The sequence below is a fragment of the Sapajus apella genome, unplaced genomic scaffold, assembly GCF_009761245.1.
Source record: "Sapajus apella isolate SASKATOON/1434 unplaced genomic scaffold, GSC_monkey_1.0 scaffold52, whole genome shotgun sequence".
Lineage (NCBI taxonomy): Eukaryota > Metazoa > Chordata > Mammalia > Primates > Cebidae > Sapajus > Sapajus apella.
Genome location: NW_022436992.1, coordinates 12,408,847 through 12,426,448, shown reverse-complemented (window position 1 = coordinate 12,426,448; position 17,602 = coordinate 12,408,847). Strand labels below are relative to the sequence as shown.

The window sequence follows — 17,602 nt, the reverse complement described above, 5'->3', positions numbered from 1 at the left end:
GGCTGGTCTCTAACTCCTGATAAGTGATCCACCTGCCTCGGCCTCCCAAAGTGCTGGGATTACAGGCGTGAGTCACCGTGCCGGGCCTAGCAAATACTTTTAAGTGACCCCCATGTGGAGGACACTCTTACCCTCTGCATATAAGCCCATCAATGCAAGTCAGGAAGGGTAAATTCATGACCTAAGTGTGTTAGGCACTGGCAATACCACAAATTACCAGAGAAACAATTGAACGCACAGTCATCATGCAGTGTGGTGAACACGATGACATGGAAGCAGGGGGGTCCTAGACACACTGGAGAAGACACTTGAATTCTTTATGGTTTCCTCGCCCAGAGTCAAAGGTCACTGGCATTGTGTTGGAGGGGACATTTTGGTGACATGTCCTTCTCCTTGTTGAAATGTAGCGTCCCCCTCCCCAGAGACAACAAATCATAATAATCTACAATATGATGGGACAAGAGCATTATAGTATCATTGCAAAAGAATATCTACACACTATATGATATATGTCACAGTTCTGTGTGTTTTGCAACAGTAAGAATGACAAGGTTACTGGTTTCACTGTCAATGACATATTCTCCCAGCTTAGAGAGAGGGTGGAAGTGATGAGGAGGAATAACGCATGCCCATTCAACGGGTGAGGCGGAGAGATGTGGGAAGGTGAGAATCCCTACCCCGTGCTTCCAGCCTCTTAGCGTTCCCATTAGAGAGCCACATGTCTCCCAAGTTAAACCCATCGTTCAAACAGAAAAGGGCATAGGCTTCGTAGGAAATATATTTCAGGACATAGCCTGACACCCAGAGTGAGGGAATTCTGGTATGATGCACAGAATCTCTGGGCCTCAACCTCATGCTCCTGCAATGTGGGGAAGAGAAATCCCAACCACTGAAGCAAAGAAATGATAAAAACCAGTTCAGTGATGTGCAGGGAAGCGCTGAGCTCCCTGGGAGGGAGTGGATGGGTAAACTCAAGTCGGAGTCCACAGTCTAAACAGGGACCTCAAAAGTATAAGAACACCAGCTACTCAGGAGGCTGAGGCAGGAGAATCGCTTGAACCTGGGAGGTGGAGGTCACAGTAAGCCGAAATCACACCACTGTACTCCAGCCTGGCAACAGAGCAAAACTCTGTCTCAAAAAAACAGTAATCATTAATTGAACAGTGGTAACATAGGTGACTTTTTCTCTCACTTTTCTGAAATATTCAAATTTTTTACAATAAACATGTATGTATTTACACTAAAAAAAAAAAAAAGTATAAGAACACAGGAGGTTTTAGAGTCACAGAAGTCTAGAGCCTGGAGGGAGAAATTTCCACAGAACATTCAAGCACAGAAATCCTTTGTGTCCATCCCTGGCCATGAATATTCTAATTCCCACAGTGAAAAGGAGCTCACTGTTTCTAAGAACAGTCAGTTCATTGTTGGCCAGTCCTAATTTGCAGACTTCCTCTTTGTGTTAAACTTGAATTTGCCTCCCCAGAAAACCTGTTCCTTTCCCCTAATTTAGCCTTCTGGGTCCTTGCTCAATGGAACAAGCCTGGTCAGGTCAGTTCTTTGAGAATTTGGGGACCACTGCCTTGCTTCCCATTCATTTTCTTTCTCCAAGTTAAATACTCCCAGATCCTTAAACAATTCCTTGTACGTGGTTTCTAGAATTCTCACACCTTTCTGGTGGCCTCTGATATGCCTACAGAGATCCCTGTAGCCAAAGGAAAGTGAGTTTAGCTGAGAAATCAAGCAACAACTGCTGACCAGTGCCAGGGGGTCAAGGCCTGGCCCTTGAGCGTGATCCCCTAGCACAGATCCCACTGTGGCATCAAGAAGGGGATAGACAGGTGCACAGCCAGCTGAGGGCATTGTAGGGGCTACTGCTGTATGCTACATCCTGGGCTTCCTAAAGTCCAGGCAGTTTGCAGCCTCTGGCTGGCCAACTCAACACATTGCTGTGTCCCCATCTGCTAGGCATGCATTGCAAGTAATTTGTTAACCAACCTCAAGTTGAATGATGAAGGAAAAAAAAATCATAAAGTACTCGAGGACATGAAAGGTTAGGGCTTATTTCTAATTTAGAGCCGATTCAAGGTCATCCTCATAGTAACAGCTTCCTTACTCTTACATTTGCCTTCCCTGAAGCTTGTCTAGTGAGTGAGGAAGAGTAGAATTACACTAGCATACTTAGAACTAAGCAGCCCATCATAACTAGGCCACAGAGGGTGCACCCATTCCTGAGAAGGTCATTTGTCATAAGTGCCCCAGCAGAACAGAGCACATGGGGCCCACATGGAACCCTGGCCACTTAGTGAACTCTCTAAACCCCTGGAGATAGAGAGATATGAATTTCTCACATCTGTCTCAGGTCAGGATTGCATTTTCTGGCAGGAATTTGCAGTCCATTAGCAGGAACTGGCTTGCTGAAAAAATCCAAGTAAATTGGATTCCAAAGAGGCTCCAAATCTTGTCTCCTGGCCAAACACAGGTGAGACCTTGGGTGTCAACACTTCACAATTATGGTGCCCAGAACAGAGTGTACTATTCAGCTGTGACACTATGTACACTTGCGGATCTCCACATTGTGTTTCCATTAGTTTCTTTAGTGAAAAACTCGCATTAATGTAGGGTCAAATGGCCAGGTGCAGTGGCTCATACCTGTAATTCCAGCACTGTGGGAACCTGAGATGGGCAGATAACCTGAGGTTAGGAGTTTGAGACCAGCCTGGCCAACACGGTGAAACTCTGTCTCTACTAAAAATATAGAAATTATCTGGGCATGGTGGCACACACCCATAATCCCAGCTACTAGGGAGTCTGAAACAGGAGAATTGCTTGAACCCGGGAGGCAAAGGCTGCAGTGAGCCAAGAATGTACCACAGCACTCCAGCCTGCATGACAGAGTGAGACTCTGTCTGAAAAAAAAAAAAAATTAAGCTCAAATTACAAATATAGAACCTCCCATGCTTTCTCAAAGGTGTTGCAGTCAAGTAGAGTTTCCACTCTGTCCACGCAGAACTGCCTTTTCTAGACATTTTTATGAAGGTATGATTGACATACAACAAGTGTTAAAAAAAAAAAAACAAACACTTTGATAGGTTCTGACATATACATCTACCCAGAAAATAATCATCACAATCAAAATAATGAACATATCCAAGCCAGGCATGGTGGCTCACTCCTATAATTCCAGCACTTTGGGAGGCTGAAGAAGGTGAATCACCTGAGGTCAGGAGTACAAGACCAGCCTGGCCAACCCTGTCTCTACTAAAAATACAAAAATTAGCCAGGCATGGTGGCACATGCCTATAGTCCCAGCAACTTGGGAGGCTGAGACAGGAGAATCACTTAAACCAGGGAGGCGGAGGTTGCAGTGAGCCAAGATTGCACCACTGCACTCTAGCCTGGATGACAGAACAAGACTCCATTTCACAAAAAAAGAAAAAGAGAGATAATGAACGTATCCATCAGCCCAAAAGCTCCTTTGTGACACTGAATTTTTTTAACTTGAAGTGGAGTCTTCACCTTTAGCCGTATCTGATGACTTTCAGTGTAGCATTCCAAAATGTCAAGGTCGTTTTGAATTTTATTCTGTCATCTTTTATATTGGTAAGCTAATCTCTGAGTCATCTGCAAATTTCAGAGTATGTCTTAGAATGAGGATGGAGGAACAGATGCCCATTTCTGGGATATCAGGGCTTAGACCAGGAATACAAACCCAAGGCAGCAGAGAAAGGGAGGAGAGGCAGGAGATGGCCTGGAGAGGAAACAGTTAGATGCAAACACAATCATGCTGTCTGTTCCTTGTAACCTGCCACTTGTAACTCCATGCCTGTCTGTTCCAAGGTCGCCCATCAGAAAGCAACCCCATATTGAAGCTGCTCGAATATTTTACACCCAAATTGACTTTTCAGAATAGCCTGGTACAATATCCTCATCTTTTTATTCATACACATATATTCACACATTAAGATTTCATGTACACACTAACATGTGTGCCTACCAAACAAAAACATTATACTTCACAGTTCTCTGTTTCATTGTTTTAAATTTCAAACACAAATAAAAATTCCAGGTAATCACCTAGGTGAACATCTAGAATAACAGAACTTTTGAATCTTCATCTTTACAATCACTGCTTATTTCTAATCTACTTAAAATGTGGGAATACATGGTATCACAAGGATTGGAGACATAGACTGTGGCCAACGAAACTGGGAATAACTCTGAAGCTTAAGATCTTACTCTGGCAATGAACACATGTAGGCGAGTCCTCATGGCTGACTATATAACCGAAGGTCCTCAGAATTAACTTCCAGGAAGAATACAGTGTTTATTAAAAGATAGGTGATTTTAAAATGTGCTAAAATAGGTTTACCCAACAGCAGTTTTTCAGAACTTAGACCCACACAGATTTGGGGGTGAGAAGTATTTTAACCTTGATGTTGTTTAGAATTGCTGAGGATGGTGATAGCAAAAAATAGATTGACTTTTATTCTTGTTTTTAAATTTTGTGCAAAGACCCCTTTACTCAATGACCTTATTGCTGACATCAGGGATGGACCCATGCACAGCCCTGTCCTTACTTAGTCCACACTGCCTGTGAATTTTATTAGGGCAAGTTTTCCTAGCCTGGCTCCAAGGGAAAGAATACATCTGGCCTGGCATTTGCCTCCCATGAAGTAACTTAATACAGTTCTAATAAGACCTGATTATAAGATAATCTATCTGCTATTAACTGTAGCTATATTATGTCCCCAAGAATAAATTCGCGTGGCATGACCCTCATGTTCTCAAAGTCACTAATAACCACTGTGACCAGGAGAAGGCTGGAGACAGAGCCTTAAAGAGCTGCAAAGCAGACTGTATCTCAGATTGGGTGACAGGGAGAACCTTACACTTATATAATCATTTTATCAGGCCTTGGATCAATTCATGCTATCTCATGAGATTCTTTGCTATCAAAGAATTAATGTTATCTCATGAGATTTTTTGCTGTAATAAACTTCAAATGCTTTTCATAAAAAGAAAATGTGATCAATGATTTTTTTTTCCCATACTGAACTTGGATGGGTTCCAAATGTGAACGACCAAATAGTTCCTCCAGGATCACAAATCCGTTTTTATCCCATTCCATAATTTTGCTAGGGCCTAAAGCCAGGTTTTAAAAGTCGATGAAAGCCAGGAAGCATTGAGTTATCTTACTTAAATTTAGGTCTCCTTTGAGATAAAGCTGACCTTCTCTTGATGCCCTCAGCTTCTGGTAGGATTTAGCCGCAAGGCTGGAGCTGGGGAGAAGAAGGATGCAGTCGGGCTTCTGGAATTTCAGGGTGCACACACATCAACAGCAATTTTGTTAGAACTCAGGTTCTGATTTCGCATGTGAGGTGGGGGCTGGGATTCTGCATTTCTAACACGCTCCCAGGCAATACTGATGCTTCAACTTTGAGTACCAAGAATGTCGAGATGAGAGAAAACCCAAATCCTGCTGCTTCTGGTGGGATACGCTGAGATGTGTCAAGTAGACAGGAAAGGGAAATTTTTTGGCTTTTTTTTCAAATCTAGACAGAATTTTTTTATATGGGAACAGAATTCCCATCTCCCCTCATTGGCATGGGGTTGAGTATTATGGAAGGTCAAACCTAGCGTTGCTCAGAGCTGGGTTCTACTCCTGACTCCAATATCTACTGGTTGTGTGACTTTGAGCAAGTCCCCTAACTTCTCCAAGCTTTTATTTCCTTATATGGAAATGGGAATAGCAACGCCTAGATCTTGCTATCTTTTAGACTACTGGGCCGTTACTTTTAATGAATTATACTTACTATTTTTAGAAATTCAGGCAAGAAGGAAATGACAAAGAAGTTCTGAAATCTCACCACTCTCACAGTGATTTTAGGGTTAAAAGAAATCACATGTGTAAGGTGGTCAGCACAGAGCCAGGCACTGGGTAAGTGCTCAGCGGACATCAGCCCAGGCCACTCATCCTGCCTGTCACTCAGAGACGGCTGGGCCAGGTTGATCACGGAGCTCATTTTAGGCAGCTGCTGGAGAGGAAGACAGCCCGGCTACAGGAGAACATCATATGGGGACAAGGGCACTCCCCTGACAGAAATGCCCATCCCTACCTCCCTTACTGCCCCCAGTGCAAGAGAGTGTCCAAATGACATGAAGTCCTGAAGCCAGGACTTTTTGGATTCCAGGAGAAAAAGCATTTGTCCCAGGCAGGCTTAGCTGAGTGATCTTCAGCAAATCTCACTTCTCCCAGTCTCATATTTCTACTCACACAAGAAGCTATCAGCTCCCATTTACACAGCATTTCGCCATTTCAAAGAGATGTTTTTATTGATTCTTTTTTTAAAAAAATCTTCACAGCAACCTTTTAAAGTAGCCATGATCATTATCCTCACAGGGATATTACTCTCATATCCCTGACGCTGGACGCTGCTCCCAGCACAGTGGGCGGATGCAGCTACAAAGCCCACCTGCTTGGCCTGCAGCCTTGAATGTGCCCAGCTCCAGCAGCTGGTCCCCTCTCACTCTGCTCTGCAGCCCTGCTGGACTCTGTGATCTGTCAGAGTGAAGAGGGCTGGAAGGGCAGCTGCTGCTCAACTCCTTGTATGGAAATAGTTGCTCATGGACAGATAAATGCAAAGACAAGGTGCCTGCATGGTGGACGAGCCCTCCAAAACCTCAGCCAGAGAAGACTGTACCAACAGTTCAACAGTTCTGTCTTTCAGGGCTGCTTACAAACTCCTAGCCTACCAGAAGTTCTCTCCTCAAAAATTAGAGGAAAGTGTCTTTTTTTTTTCTTTTTAAGAGACAGGGTCTTTCTCTGTCCTCCAGGCTGGAATGCAATAGTGTAATCACAGCTCATTGCAGCCTCGAACTCCTGAGCTCAAGCGACCCTCCCGCTTTAGCCTCCCAAGTAGCTGGGACTACAGGCACACACCACCACGGTCAGCTTGCTTTTATTTCTTTGTGGAGACGGGGTCTCATTGTGTTGCCCAGGCTGGTCTCAAACTCCTGGGCTCAAGCAATCTGCCTGCCTCGGTTTCCCAAAATGCAGGGATTACAGGTGTGAACCACGGCACGCAGCCTGGGAATAGGTGTCTTAAAGAAAATCGCATCCCTCAAGTACCCAGATAACTTCACAATATTTTAAATCTTTTTCTCATTCCTTCTTTTCTTCTTTCCCTCTTTCCCTCCCTCCCTGCTTCTTTCTGCCAGTATGTATTGAGCATCTGTTATGTATATTGAGCTAGGTAAAAGAGGGCCTGAAAGATAAAGGGGACACCAACCTTGCCTTCAAGCAGTCCCCAGGCTGGGCTGGGACATAAACATGTATAATCAAGGCAAGGCCTGCAGTCCACACCCATGGTAACTTGCTGTAAGATTCAAGGAAGAGAGACTACTTCAACTGAGGTAGGGAAAGCAATCTCGAAAGGCAGTTTACCTAGGAGATGAGAAGACATTGTTCTGATCTCAAGAGATGGGTTGAGTTTGTACTCAGAGAAAGTGGGGGTCTTCCAGAAAGAGGCACTGATGTGAAGCAAATGTGCCCATGTGGGTGTGTGCATATAGGAAACAAAAGTAGCTGTTGGATGAGATCATGAGATTCATGTTTGCACTGATTATTAAATACCTTGACATAAGAGAAGTCAATGGGGGCCAAGTGCAGTGGCTCACACCTGTAATCCCGGAATTGTGGGAGGCCGAGGCAGGAAGACCACTTGAGCCCAGAAGTTTGAAACCAGCCTTGGCAAAATAGTGAGACCACTGTCTCTACAAAAAACAAAAATAAAAAAAGAGCCAGACATCGTGGCAGACACCTGTAGTCTCAGCTACTCTAGAGCTGAGGTGGGAGGATGGCTTGAGCCCAGCAGGTAGAGGCTGCAGTGAGCCATGATTGTACCACGACACTCCAGCCTGAACAACTGAGTGAGACTCTGTCTCAAAAAAAGAAAAAAACAGTTAGAAGGTACTGTTTTCTTGGATCAAACCTGGGGATTGCCAATTTATTTTTAACATCCCTTTTTTGTTAAAACACCAACTCTCAAGATTTTCTCTGCCACAGCTCACATACCCCATGAAGAGCTGTGTACATTTATATGACCCCTCAATTCATGTTTAGAACACATCCTCGGATGCAAGTGGGTAAAGATAGCATCATTATATGATGCTATCTTTATATGTCATTATATCAAATGACAACCTGCCATTTGATCTAATCCATCTTTAGAAGGCAATTATTTTCAGACCTTTGAATTTAGGAATTATTGAGCAATATTTAGCAATACAGCTCACAACAGGTTGTGTAGCATGTCAATATGTCTTGCCTCAGGAGCTAAAAGTGCCAAATTAAGGGCAGAATTCTAAATCGACTGTGGTTATTCTCAACATCCAATGCAAACATTTAAGGCTGTCACTTGAATACTTTTAACATTTACTCATTTTCTGAACTAATTGTTCTGGAATTTCTCTAATCCTTTTATTAAATTATTTCCATTTATAGCATCATTTACCCCCCAATAACCAACCACCAGCTGTTATCAGATTAAAGGCCACATTTGTGTTTGTGTGTCTGCCAGGGCTAGTCCTGCCATTCCCACAGGCTCACACAGTATTACACTGGCTAAACCCCACCGGCTCTGCTGCACCTAACAAAGTTCATAACTGGTTCCATTTTCCAAAAAAGCCTGGTTGACAGTAATTTCTTTACAAATACTCAACTTTTCCCCACTATCTTTTTCCCGATACACACACACACACACACACACACACACACACACACAACCAGAATAATTTAGATATTTTATTTAAAGAGCTTTAAAAAAAAGTCCACTAACTGTCCTTGCTCCTTCTTAACATATTTTGTGATGAATTGGAAATTAGAAAATTCTTATTGGTTGGTGTACACTAAATAATAGCCCACCCCCCAAATTGTCAATGTCTTAATCCTCAGAACCTGTAAATAGGTTACATTGATGCTAAAATAAAATAATCATCAGAATAAGCTCCCTTCCTCACCTAGCCTAGCATTCCTCTCTTGCTGCACTGAAGCCCTTTGCATGCATTGAAGAAATCACGTAACCCATAGACTCTTAGGCTGAAAGAGAGCTTCAGAGTCATATGACTGAAGTCCCCTTCTGTTGCCCACTCTCCTTGTATGGCATCCTTGCCACATCTTCACCAGGAAATGAATAACGGCCTTGAAAATAGCCCTTTCCATCTCCAGACAGCACCGACAGACCTGTTTTATACATTGGGCAATTGAGCTCTGAGTCTTAGGGCTGTTTTTCTTCCTGTTTTGACCTGAAATGACTCTGTAAGTTCTGTTTAAGGCACATGGTTCTAATCCCTCAGCGAAAAAAAAAAAAAAGTTCAGAATGCTCTTTTCTTTCCAAATGACAGTTCATTATTTGTAGATGTCTATTAGGAGAAGAGATTCGCCAACTTTACCTTACTATACCATGCTTCAAATGCCTTCATCTGCTTGATTCTGAACCCACTGCATTTTGGCCACATATCTATGAGGTATGGATATTATTTGAAGGTAATAATTGTTATGGTAATGATGGTGATGGTGAAAATGCAACTTTATTCTCTTACAGTAAATTGTCTTCGATGGATTTTAGTCTTTGGATCAATTGGGTGATCTAGGTGATTGATCTCAGAGTTTGAAAAGGATGGAGATTCTACTTTGGGAGTCTAGAAGAGTCCTTCCAGGACCAACCAGAGAAAAGATAGGGATCCAATCTCCCTGCTGAAAGCATGAAGCACTTGCAAGACTAAAATCATTTATCTTCTCAGCCAGGCGTGGTGGCTCAAGCCTGTAATCCCAGCACTTCGGGAGGCCGAGGCGGGTGGATCACGAGGTCAGGAGATCGAGACCATCCTGGTCAACATGGTGAAACCCCGTCTCTACTAAAAATACAAAACATTAGCTGGGCATGGTGGCGCGTGCCTGTAATCCCAGCTACTCAGGAGGTTGAGGCAGGAGAATTGCCTGAGCCCAGGAGGCAGAGGTTGCGGTGAGCCGAGATCGCGCCATTGCACCCAGCATGGGTAACAAGAGTGAAACTCCATCTCAAAAAAAAAAAAAAAAAAAAATCATTTATCTTCTCATTCTACTTGACATGAAATGAATTAAATAAGCTGAAGATGAAAAATGAAAGAATACAATGACAATAAGGAACTAGAATAAAAATAAACTAGTGAGACAAAAAAAGAAATTTAAAGCTTAGATATCATTTTAAAAGGTATACATAAAAATAAGATAAAAGAAAATATGCAACATTTTAAAAGACAAAACAAAATGATTACTGTAAAACAACCAAAAATAAAATAAAAATTTAAACACCTTAGAAGAAATAGACATAAAGGAATAATAAACAAGCTATTTATGTAGTTAAAAATTGAGAGCATCAAAAGAAAACAGACCATTTATGAAAGAATAAATGTTAATGACCAGTAAAAAAAAGCTTTAACTCTAATAATAAAAAATTCATGTTAAAACAATACTAAAATAAGTTTTAACAGATTAAGTTGACAAACATGAGAAAGTAAAAAGTAGCTTTCTGTGTTGACCAGTATTGAAATGAGGAGACAATCCCTGTGCTCTAGTAGAAAAATGTATGAGCTCCTTTGGTGAGGTCATTTGGAAATCTATATCAAAAGCCCTAAAAATGTCTTTTGAATTCAAAATTTGTACTTGTAGGAGTTTGTTTTTAATACATAATCAGTGATATATGGGAAGAGCTACTAGGTAAAAGCAGAGCAAACCATTGATATCCAAAACATAGCACCTACAAATTAGTTCAGTCCTTGTTGAAAGCAGCCTGGAGATTTCTCAGAAAACTAAAACTAGAATTATCATGTGACCCAGCAATCCCATTACTGAATATCTACCTGAAGGAAAATAAATTATTCTACCAAAACACACCTGCTCTCCTATGTTTATCACAGCACTATCTATAATAGCAAAGACATGGAAACGACCAAGGTGCCCATCAATGGTGGATTGTATAAAGAAAATGTGGTGCATATATACCATATAATACTACACAGTCATTAAAAAAAACACAATCATGTCCTTTGCAGCAATGTGGGTGCAACTGGAGGCCAGTCTTCTAAGCAAATTAATACAGAAACAGAAAGCCAAATAACATGTTTTCATTTTGAAGTGGGAGATAAACACTGAGAACATATGGACACAAAAATGTGAACAATAAACACTGGAGATTTCAAACAGGGAAAGGGTGGGGGAGGGTCAAGGGTTGAAAAGCTATCTATAGGGTACTATATTCACTACTTGGGCAACTGGACTATTAGAAGCCCAAACCTCAGCATTGCACAATATGCTCATTTAACAAACCTGCATATGCACCCCCAAAATCTAAAATAAAAATAAAAATAAATATACGGCATCTAATTAAATTCATATATGAGTCAATAAAATTAATACCATGAAGCCATTAAAATGGTGTAGAAGGATATTATTTTGAAATTTGTTCATAACATATCATGAAGTGAATAAAACACATTACAAAATAATCCAACTTTTTTGAGAGAAAAAGTATATACAACTCAATTACATTGAACCTAAAATTATGAAATGCACCATTTTTATTCAGTACTAAGAAATCATTAAAAATCTGCCAATTAGGCCAGGCGTGCTAGCTCCCACCTGCAATTCCAGCACTTTGGGAGGCTGAGGCAGGTGGATCACTTGAGGCCAGGAGTTCAAGACCAGCTTGGCCAACATGGTGAAACCCCGCCTCTTAAAAAAAAAAAAAATCTACCAATTAAACCGTAATGAGCCATAGGTTTTAGGATACATTATGATTTCAGAGAAGTTAAAATAAAATACATATTCTGGAATTTATGATTATAGCACATAGTATATGTCCCATTTTCCTTCCATTCTGAAATAAACTTCTTTTCCCATATTTTAATATCTGTAATTTAGGGATGCATCTTACAATCAAAGTATACATTTAATGTAGTGTCTCTGTTGGGTGCAGTGGCTCACACTTGTAATCCCAGCACTTTGGGAGGCCAAGGACAGCAGATCACTTGAGGCCAGGATTTCGACCAGCCTGGCCAACATGGTGAAACCCTGTCTGTACTAAAAATACAAAAATTAGTCAGGTGTGGTGGCATGCACCTGTAGTTCCAGCTACTCGGGAGGCTGAAGCAGGAGAATCGCTTGAGCCCAGGTGGCAGAGGTTGCAGTGAGCTGAGATCTCACCACTGCACTCCAGTTTAGGTGACAGAGCAAGACTCTGTCAAAAAGAATATAAAATATAATTAGTTATGTGGCTGTGAGTGTTATAATTTTAAAAATCTGCAGGGAAATCAATATAGAGTCATAGAGTTTTTTTCACGGGGGTGATTCACTGGACAGGCGATTGGTTTCCTAGAATTATAAGAGGTAGCAGTCAGGCTGTTAAGATTAGAAGAGGTGACGTCAGCAGGTCAGAAGAGAAGATTAATGAGAAGTTTGATGAGTTATTGTTGAATTGGTTAAAAAACAGTAGGGTAGTAAGGCCGATGAATATGCTGTGGGTAGTCATGTTGCTTCAGATTATAGAATTTTTAGAGAATCATGTCATTGGTAACAATATAATTGTTGGAATGATAATTTTTAGCATTGAAGTAAATTTAGATTTTGTACATAATCTAGGCCATCTCAAAAAATAAAAATTATAATAATAATGTAGCGTTTCTTCCAGGACCCCCACCCCACCTACAACTCATCAGAATCAAGAAAATATTTTATAGGCATTGTATTTGCATCAAACAATTAGGACATACACCAGAATGTTAATAGCTGGGCTTTTTTTCCAAATTGTAAGATTGCAGAGAATTATTTTCTTCCTGAAGAACAACAAAAACTAGCATTGCAAATTCCCAGATTGGCCCCATGCCATGTAGAAGCTAACAGGATCACTTGGGCTAAGGTACTGCAGAGCTCCCACTTACTGTCCTCCCGAGAACTGGGAACCCTCAGAGTGGAGAGTTAAAGGGGCAGAGAGCAAACTTTACCAGCTCATGCATCACCCTCGGTATCTCAACTACTATAAATACTGTGTCCCAAAAAGGCAATTCCTTGGTAAGGGTACTTCACTCCCTTCCAGCCACCAAGCATAACACCTAAGGGGGTGGCAAATAAATGCTAGTTCCCATTGATTGGCAGCAGCCCCCTGGAGGACCTGCTGGAAGGGATTCTGAGGCCAAGTTGGAGTACAGGAGGAAGCTGTGCCTGATTGATCAGTCATGCCTAGCACTTAACCCAAGCGCTACTAGCTAGGCTGAAAGAATTTTCCCAGCTTTATTCTTGCTCTCTTACTTTTAAGAAGAGCACCTGTTTTTCCAACCATCAAAGGTGAAGCGATCCTAACCAGACTAAGGACCATAATTTAAGGGCCTGGATTGTTACTGTTAACGCTACACTAAGCCCATTCTAGCAAAAACACAATTCAGGTTTACCAATCAGCATTTCACAGTATGGCATTATATTTTAAAGGCAAATATCACACATACTAGCCCAGTAATTACACTCCTGTGATACACGCCTCGGGTATCTGTTTTCCAAGAGATAGGAACAAAAACGTTCATAGCAACCATTCACAGGAGAATGGAAAAATAAACTGTGGTACACAGACACACACAAAGTTTATTTGCTTTATTAGTTTCACAAAACCATACGGATGAATAATAAACATTTGAGTGAAAGAAGCAAGTGGCATAAAACCACGTATAATATTGTACCTTTGTTTAAAAGATCAAAAACAAAACATAAAAACTAAATTATATATTGTTTAGAAATATATGACTGTGATAAAATCATTACTACTTTTTTTTTTTTTTTTTGGAGACAGAGTCTTGCTCTGTCACCCAGGCTGGAGTGCAGTGGCACGATCTTGGCTCACTACAACCTCCGCCTCCCAGGTTCAAGCAATTCTCCTACCTCAGCCTTCCAAGTAGCTGGGATTACAGGAACCTGCCATCGTACCTGGCTAATTTTCATATTTTTGTAGAGACATGGTTTCACCATGTTGGTCAGGCTAGTCTTAAACTCCTGACTTCAGGTGATCCACCTGCCTTGGTCTCCCAAATTGCTGGGATTACAGTAGTGAGCTACTGAGCTCCTGGACAAAACTATTATTTAAAAGGCAGTAGAATATGCAACACAAAACCGAGGATACTTACATTTGGGGCAGATACGGGACAGGGTAGAGAAGATGTAACATATTGGAATATTCTAGTTAAGTTGGTTTGGTATTGATTTATTGCTATGATTTATATAATATATGTTAGAATATATACAATATAATATATAATATATATGTTAGAATATATAATACATATTGTTTGAAAGAATTAATTTTCATTTAATGCAGTGCTTAACTAAAAATAAAAGCTTTCTCCATATTTGTGTGGAAGAGTAGGAAAGCCTGTCTTGCAATAACATGGATTAGAACAAGCCAGTTTTGTAGAGTGACTTTTGTGGGTGACTCAGTCCCATCTCTGCAATTAAGTTTCTCATCTATGGTGGCTGAGCCTCACCAAGAGCCTAAAATGCATAAAACTTTCCTTTAACGCCTCTTTGGGTTGTCTCCAGTATAACCAAAGAAAGCACAGCTCCCTCATCTGTGTAGTGACAAGTTTAGGTAAAGCATTTAAACAAAAAAAAAAAAACTATCTCTTTCAGATTTTTTTCAATCATTTTAAAGGTCATTTATACTACTTATCCTACTTTTATTACTATTGTAAAAATAATATATGATTTTATGTAGCATTTATCTGCAATGTACATGAAGGTTGTTTTTATAGTTGTTACTTCAAATGAATGACAAATTATTTTTCATAACAAAAACCTGGAAACAATCCAAATGTGCAGTCATTAGCAGGCAATAGAAGAACATGCAGCCCTTAAGTACTATGTTTCTGAAGAGTTTATAAAGAAGAAGTCAAAATCATTAAATGAAAAAACATAATAGCTTGTATAATGAGTATATTATAGCCAAATGAAACTTTAAAACAAGCTGAAAATGGAAAACTAATGTGTTAAGAGTGGTTATCTTTGTGTGATGTCTTATTTCTTCTTTCTAAATTTTCTAAAATGACAATGCCTTGCTTTTATAATGGAATGAAAGCCCGTTCAACTTTAACCTTCTTGAAATGGAACTGATTGGCTAGATTGACTTTGGGGAATTGGAGGCAGCAAATGGAGGTGTTCTTAACAAGGCAAGACAGTAACTCACTGGCAGCACCAGGATTAGTGTTGACAGTCCCTGTTTTTCTGGGTTGTGTTTTCACTCTGGATCCAGCTGGTTCCCTAACTGTACTCATCCCTCACCTGACACTCACTCGGTCACACACACACACACACACACACACACACACACACACACACAAATGAAATAAGACAGCTTCCCCTGAAAAGGTCACCTCAGCCCCTTATATTCCTCTGGTGGTAGTGAGCCATATGCCCCAGTTCACACCCTTTTCCCTGAAGGTCTTAGTGGTCAAGAAGAAAAGAGAATATGAATGCTAATTAAGTTATCTCTGAGAAGCAGTGCACTTTCCCAGTGTGGTCAGTGCAGCCAGCCAACCACAAAGCCTAGATTATCACAAAGCCTTGGCTCAAACCGCATAGATGTCAAGCAGGTCACCCCTACTTTGATCTCAGAAAATATTGTCATTTTAAGGTAATCACCATGTAGGTTTGATTAAAATTAGGATTTATTACTAATGTAGAAGTTTGGTAGCCTGTGTGGCCAAGGTCGTGAGGAAACAGAAATGTAAATTTAATAGAGCCTGTTTGGAGAGCCTATAAAACTGAAAACATCACAGCCTATGGCCCAGCAGTTCCTCTTCTGGTCATATGCCCTAGAGAACAATCGCACATATGTACAAGTAGGCATGATCAAGGATTTTCATTGCTTGTTTTCATGAAAAATTAAAACCACCAAATGTCTCTCAATAGAGGCGTGGATAAATAAAATGTTATATATTTATAGGGTGAAAATATATAGTTTAAAATTAAGATTGGTGATCCATATAGCATATGAATACACATGGATAGCTCTACATGGAGTTAAAGGAAATAGATCTTTGGGAATTTAAAAGAAGTGTCTATAGATTTATAGTTCCTGCAAGGATAGACATCACAAATGTGTTGTTTAGGTAAAAGAGCAAGTTCTAAAATGACATCTGAAGTATGATACCATTTCTGAAAAAAAAAAAATTACAGCCATCCATTTTGACAAGTACAGATATATGTATGTAATAGCACAGGAACACTCCAGAAGGAAATACATTGAAGTAACAGCAGGGGCAATATCTGAGGAAAAGCAGAGGGGACTGGGATTGGGTGATATTCTGATTTTTCAAGGGTAAATGGATTCCTGGGTTATTCATAATTATAAACATACAAACAATTTATAATTTTTAAAAATCTCAGCAATTACTTTATCTGGTAATATATTTATCATATCAAAAAACAAAGCTAAAAATACAGAGCTTTCTATCAGAAAATGTTTCCCACAGCACCACGCCCACCTTTCCACCCCAACACACCCTCCCAGCCAAGTTGGCCAGTGTTGGGAGAAAGTCCCCCCAAAGCCTTTGCTCACCTTCACCATCCTTCTAGGAGCCACAGCAAATCACACTGGCAATGACCCCTTGCAGAAAAATTTATGCCACAAAAATTATCTCTCTGAAGTGTTATTTTATTCAAAAAAGAGCACATGAATTTTATCCCTTCCCCTGATGATTTCTGAGAGCAAAGTATTTTAGAGTTTGGCACCAGCCAAAGCAACAGGAGAGAAGGCAACTCCCCACATTTCATACCTGTCAAAAACCACTGCGGAATAAGCCCGCTCAGCAAAGATTATGTCCGCAGCCCAGAACTCCTTGGTGGCCTTCAGACCCCTGCCTTTGCCCTCAGCAGTAAAGACCTCCACGTTCTCCATTCTCCCTATTGTCATCTCAGAGTGTCAGGCCAGCGCAGCAGATATTTAACACTGAGCCAAGTCTCTTGTCATTGCTATTTCAGCACCTCCAGCATCCCAAAGAGCAAGACTATAAATGGACAAGCCACCTCCCCTTCCCTACTCCCTCTCAGCCACTGGGCCCTCACCTCCCCCTCTGCTACTTTTCCTGGAGGTGGGAATGGGACCAGCAAGAGAGCAGGAGATCTGCGAAGGGTTTCATTCATCACCCAGCAAAGCCGACAGCAGGAGGTGACCATGGGTTAATATGGATCTGGGATAGGGCCTGAAAAGTTTTGAGACATTCCATTGCAAGCAGAAGCTATCTCTACATGCTAAGTTCTGAACTGAAACAATCCTGTTCGGCTGTAGTTGGAGTAGGGAGCATTTGGTCAGGAGGGTATTTTTAGCAGCCAGATGCCTCTGTCAATCAAAAGCAGACAGCTGGAATGGTCCAAGAGAAGAAACAAGGTGATATTTGCTGCTCTGGGACCCTTCAGCTGTCAGGCTTGCACTTTCTCAAGTGAGATGGGCCTCTCACCCCACCCCTTTCAGCCTCTCTCTCAAGAGTGGACTGTTTTGCAGGAAGCAGCAGAAGCTAAACTGAGGGC

The 17,602-nt window shown here is 41.0% G+C and overlaps 1 protein-coding gene across 2 annotated transcripts in view; it reads right to left on the bottom strand.

Annotated features, from left to right (window-relative positions):
• SMYD1 (SET and MYND domain containing 1) overlaps window positions 1-17,309 on the bottom strand; it is a 42,776-nt gene extending 25,467 nt beyond the window's left edge. Inside the window, exon 1 of one of the 2 annotated variants that reach the window (XM_032243619.1) lies at window positions 16,852-17,309. In XM_032243619.1, coding sequence (XP_032099510.1) covers window positions 16,852-16,988 — 137 coding nt within the window. In that variant the 5' untranslated portion in view covers window positions 16,989-17,309. The remainder of the gene's footprint in view (window positions 1-16,851) is intronic. The other variant, XM_032243620.1, reaches the window with a different exon arrangement.
• Between the last annotated feature and the right edge of the window lie 293 nt (window positions 17,310-17,602).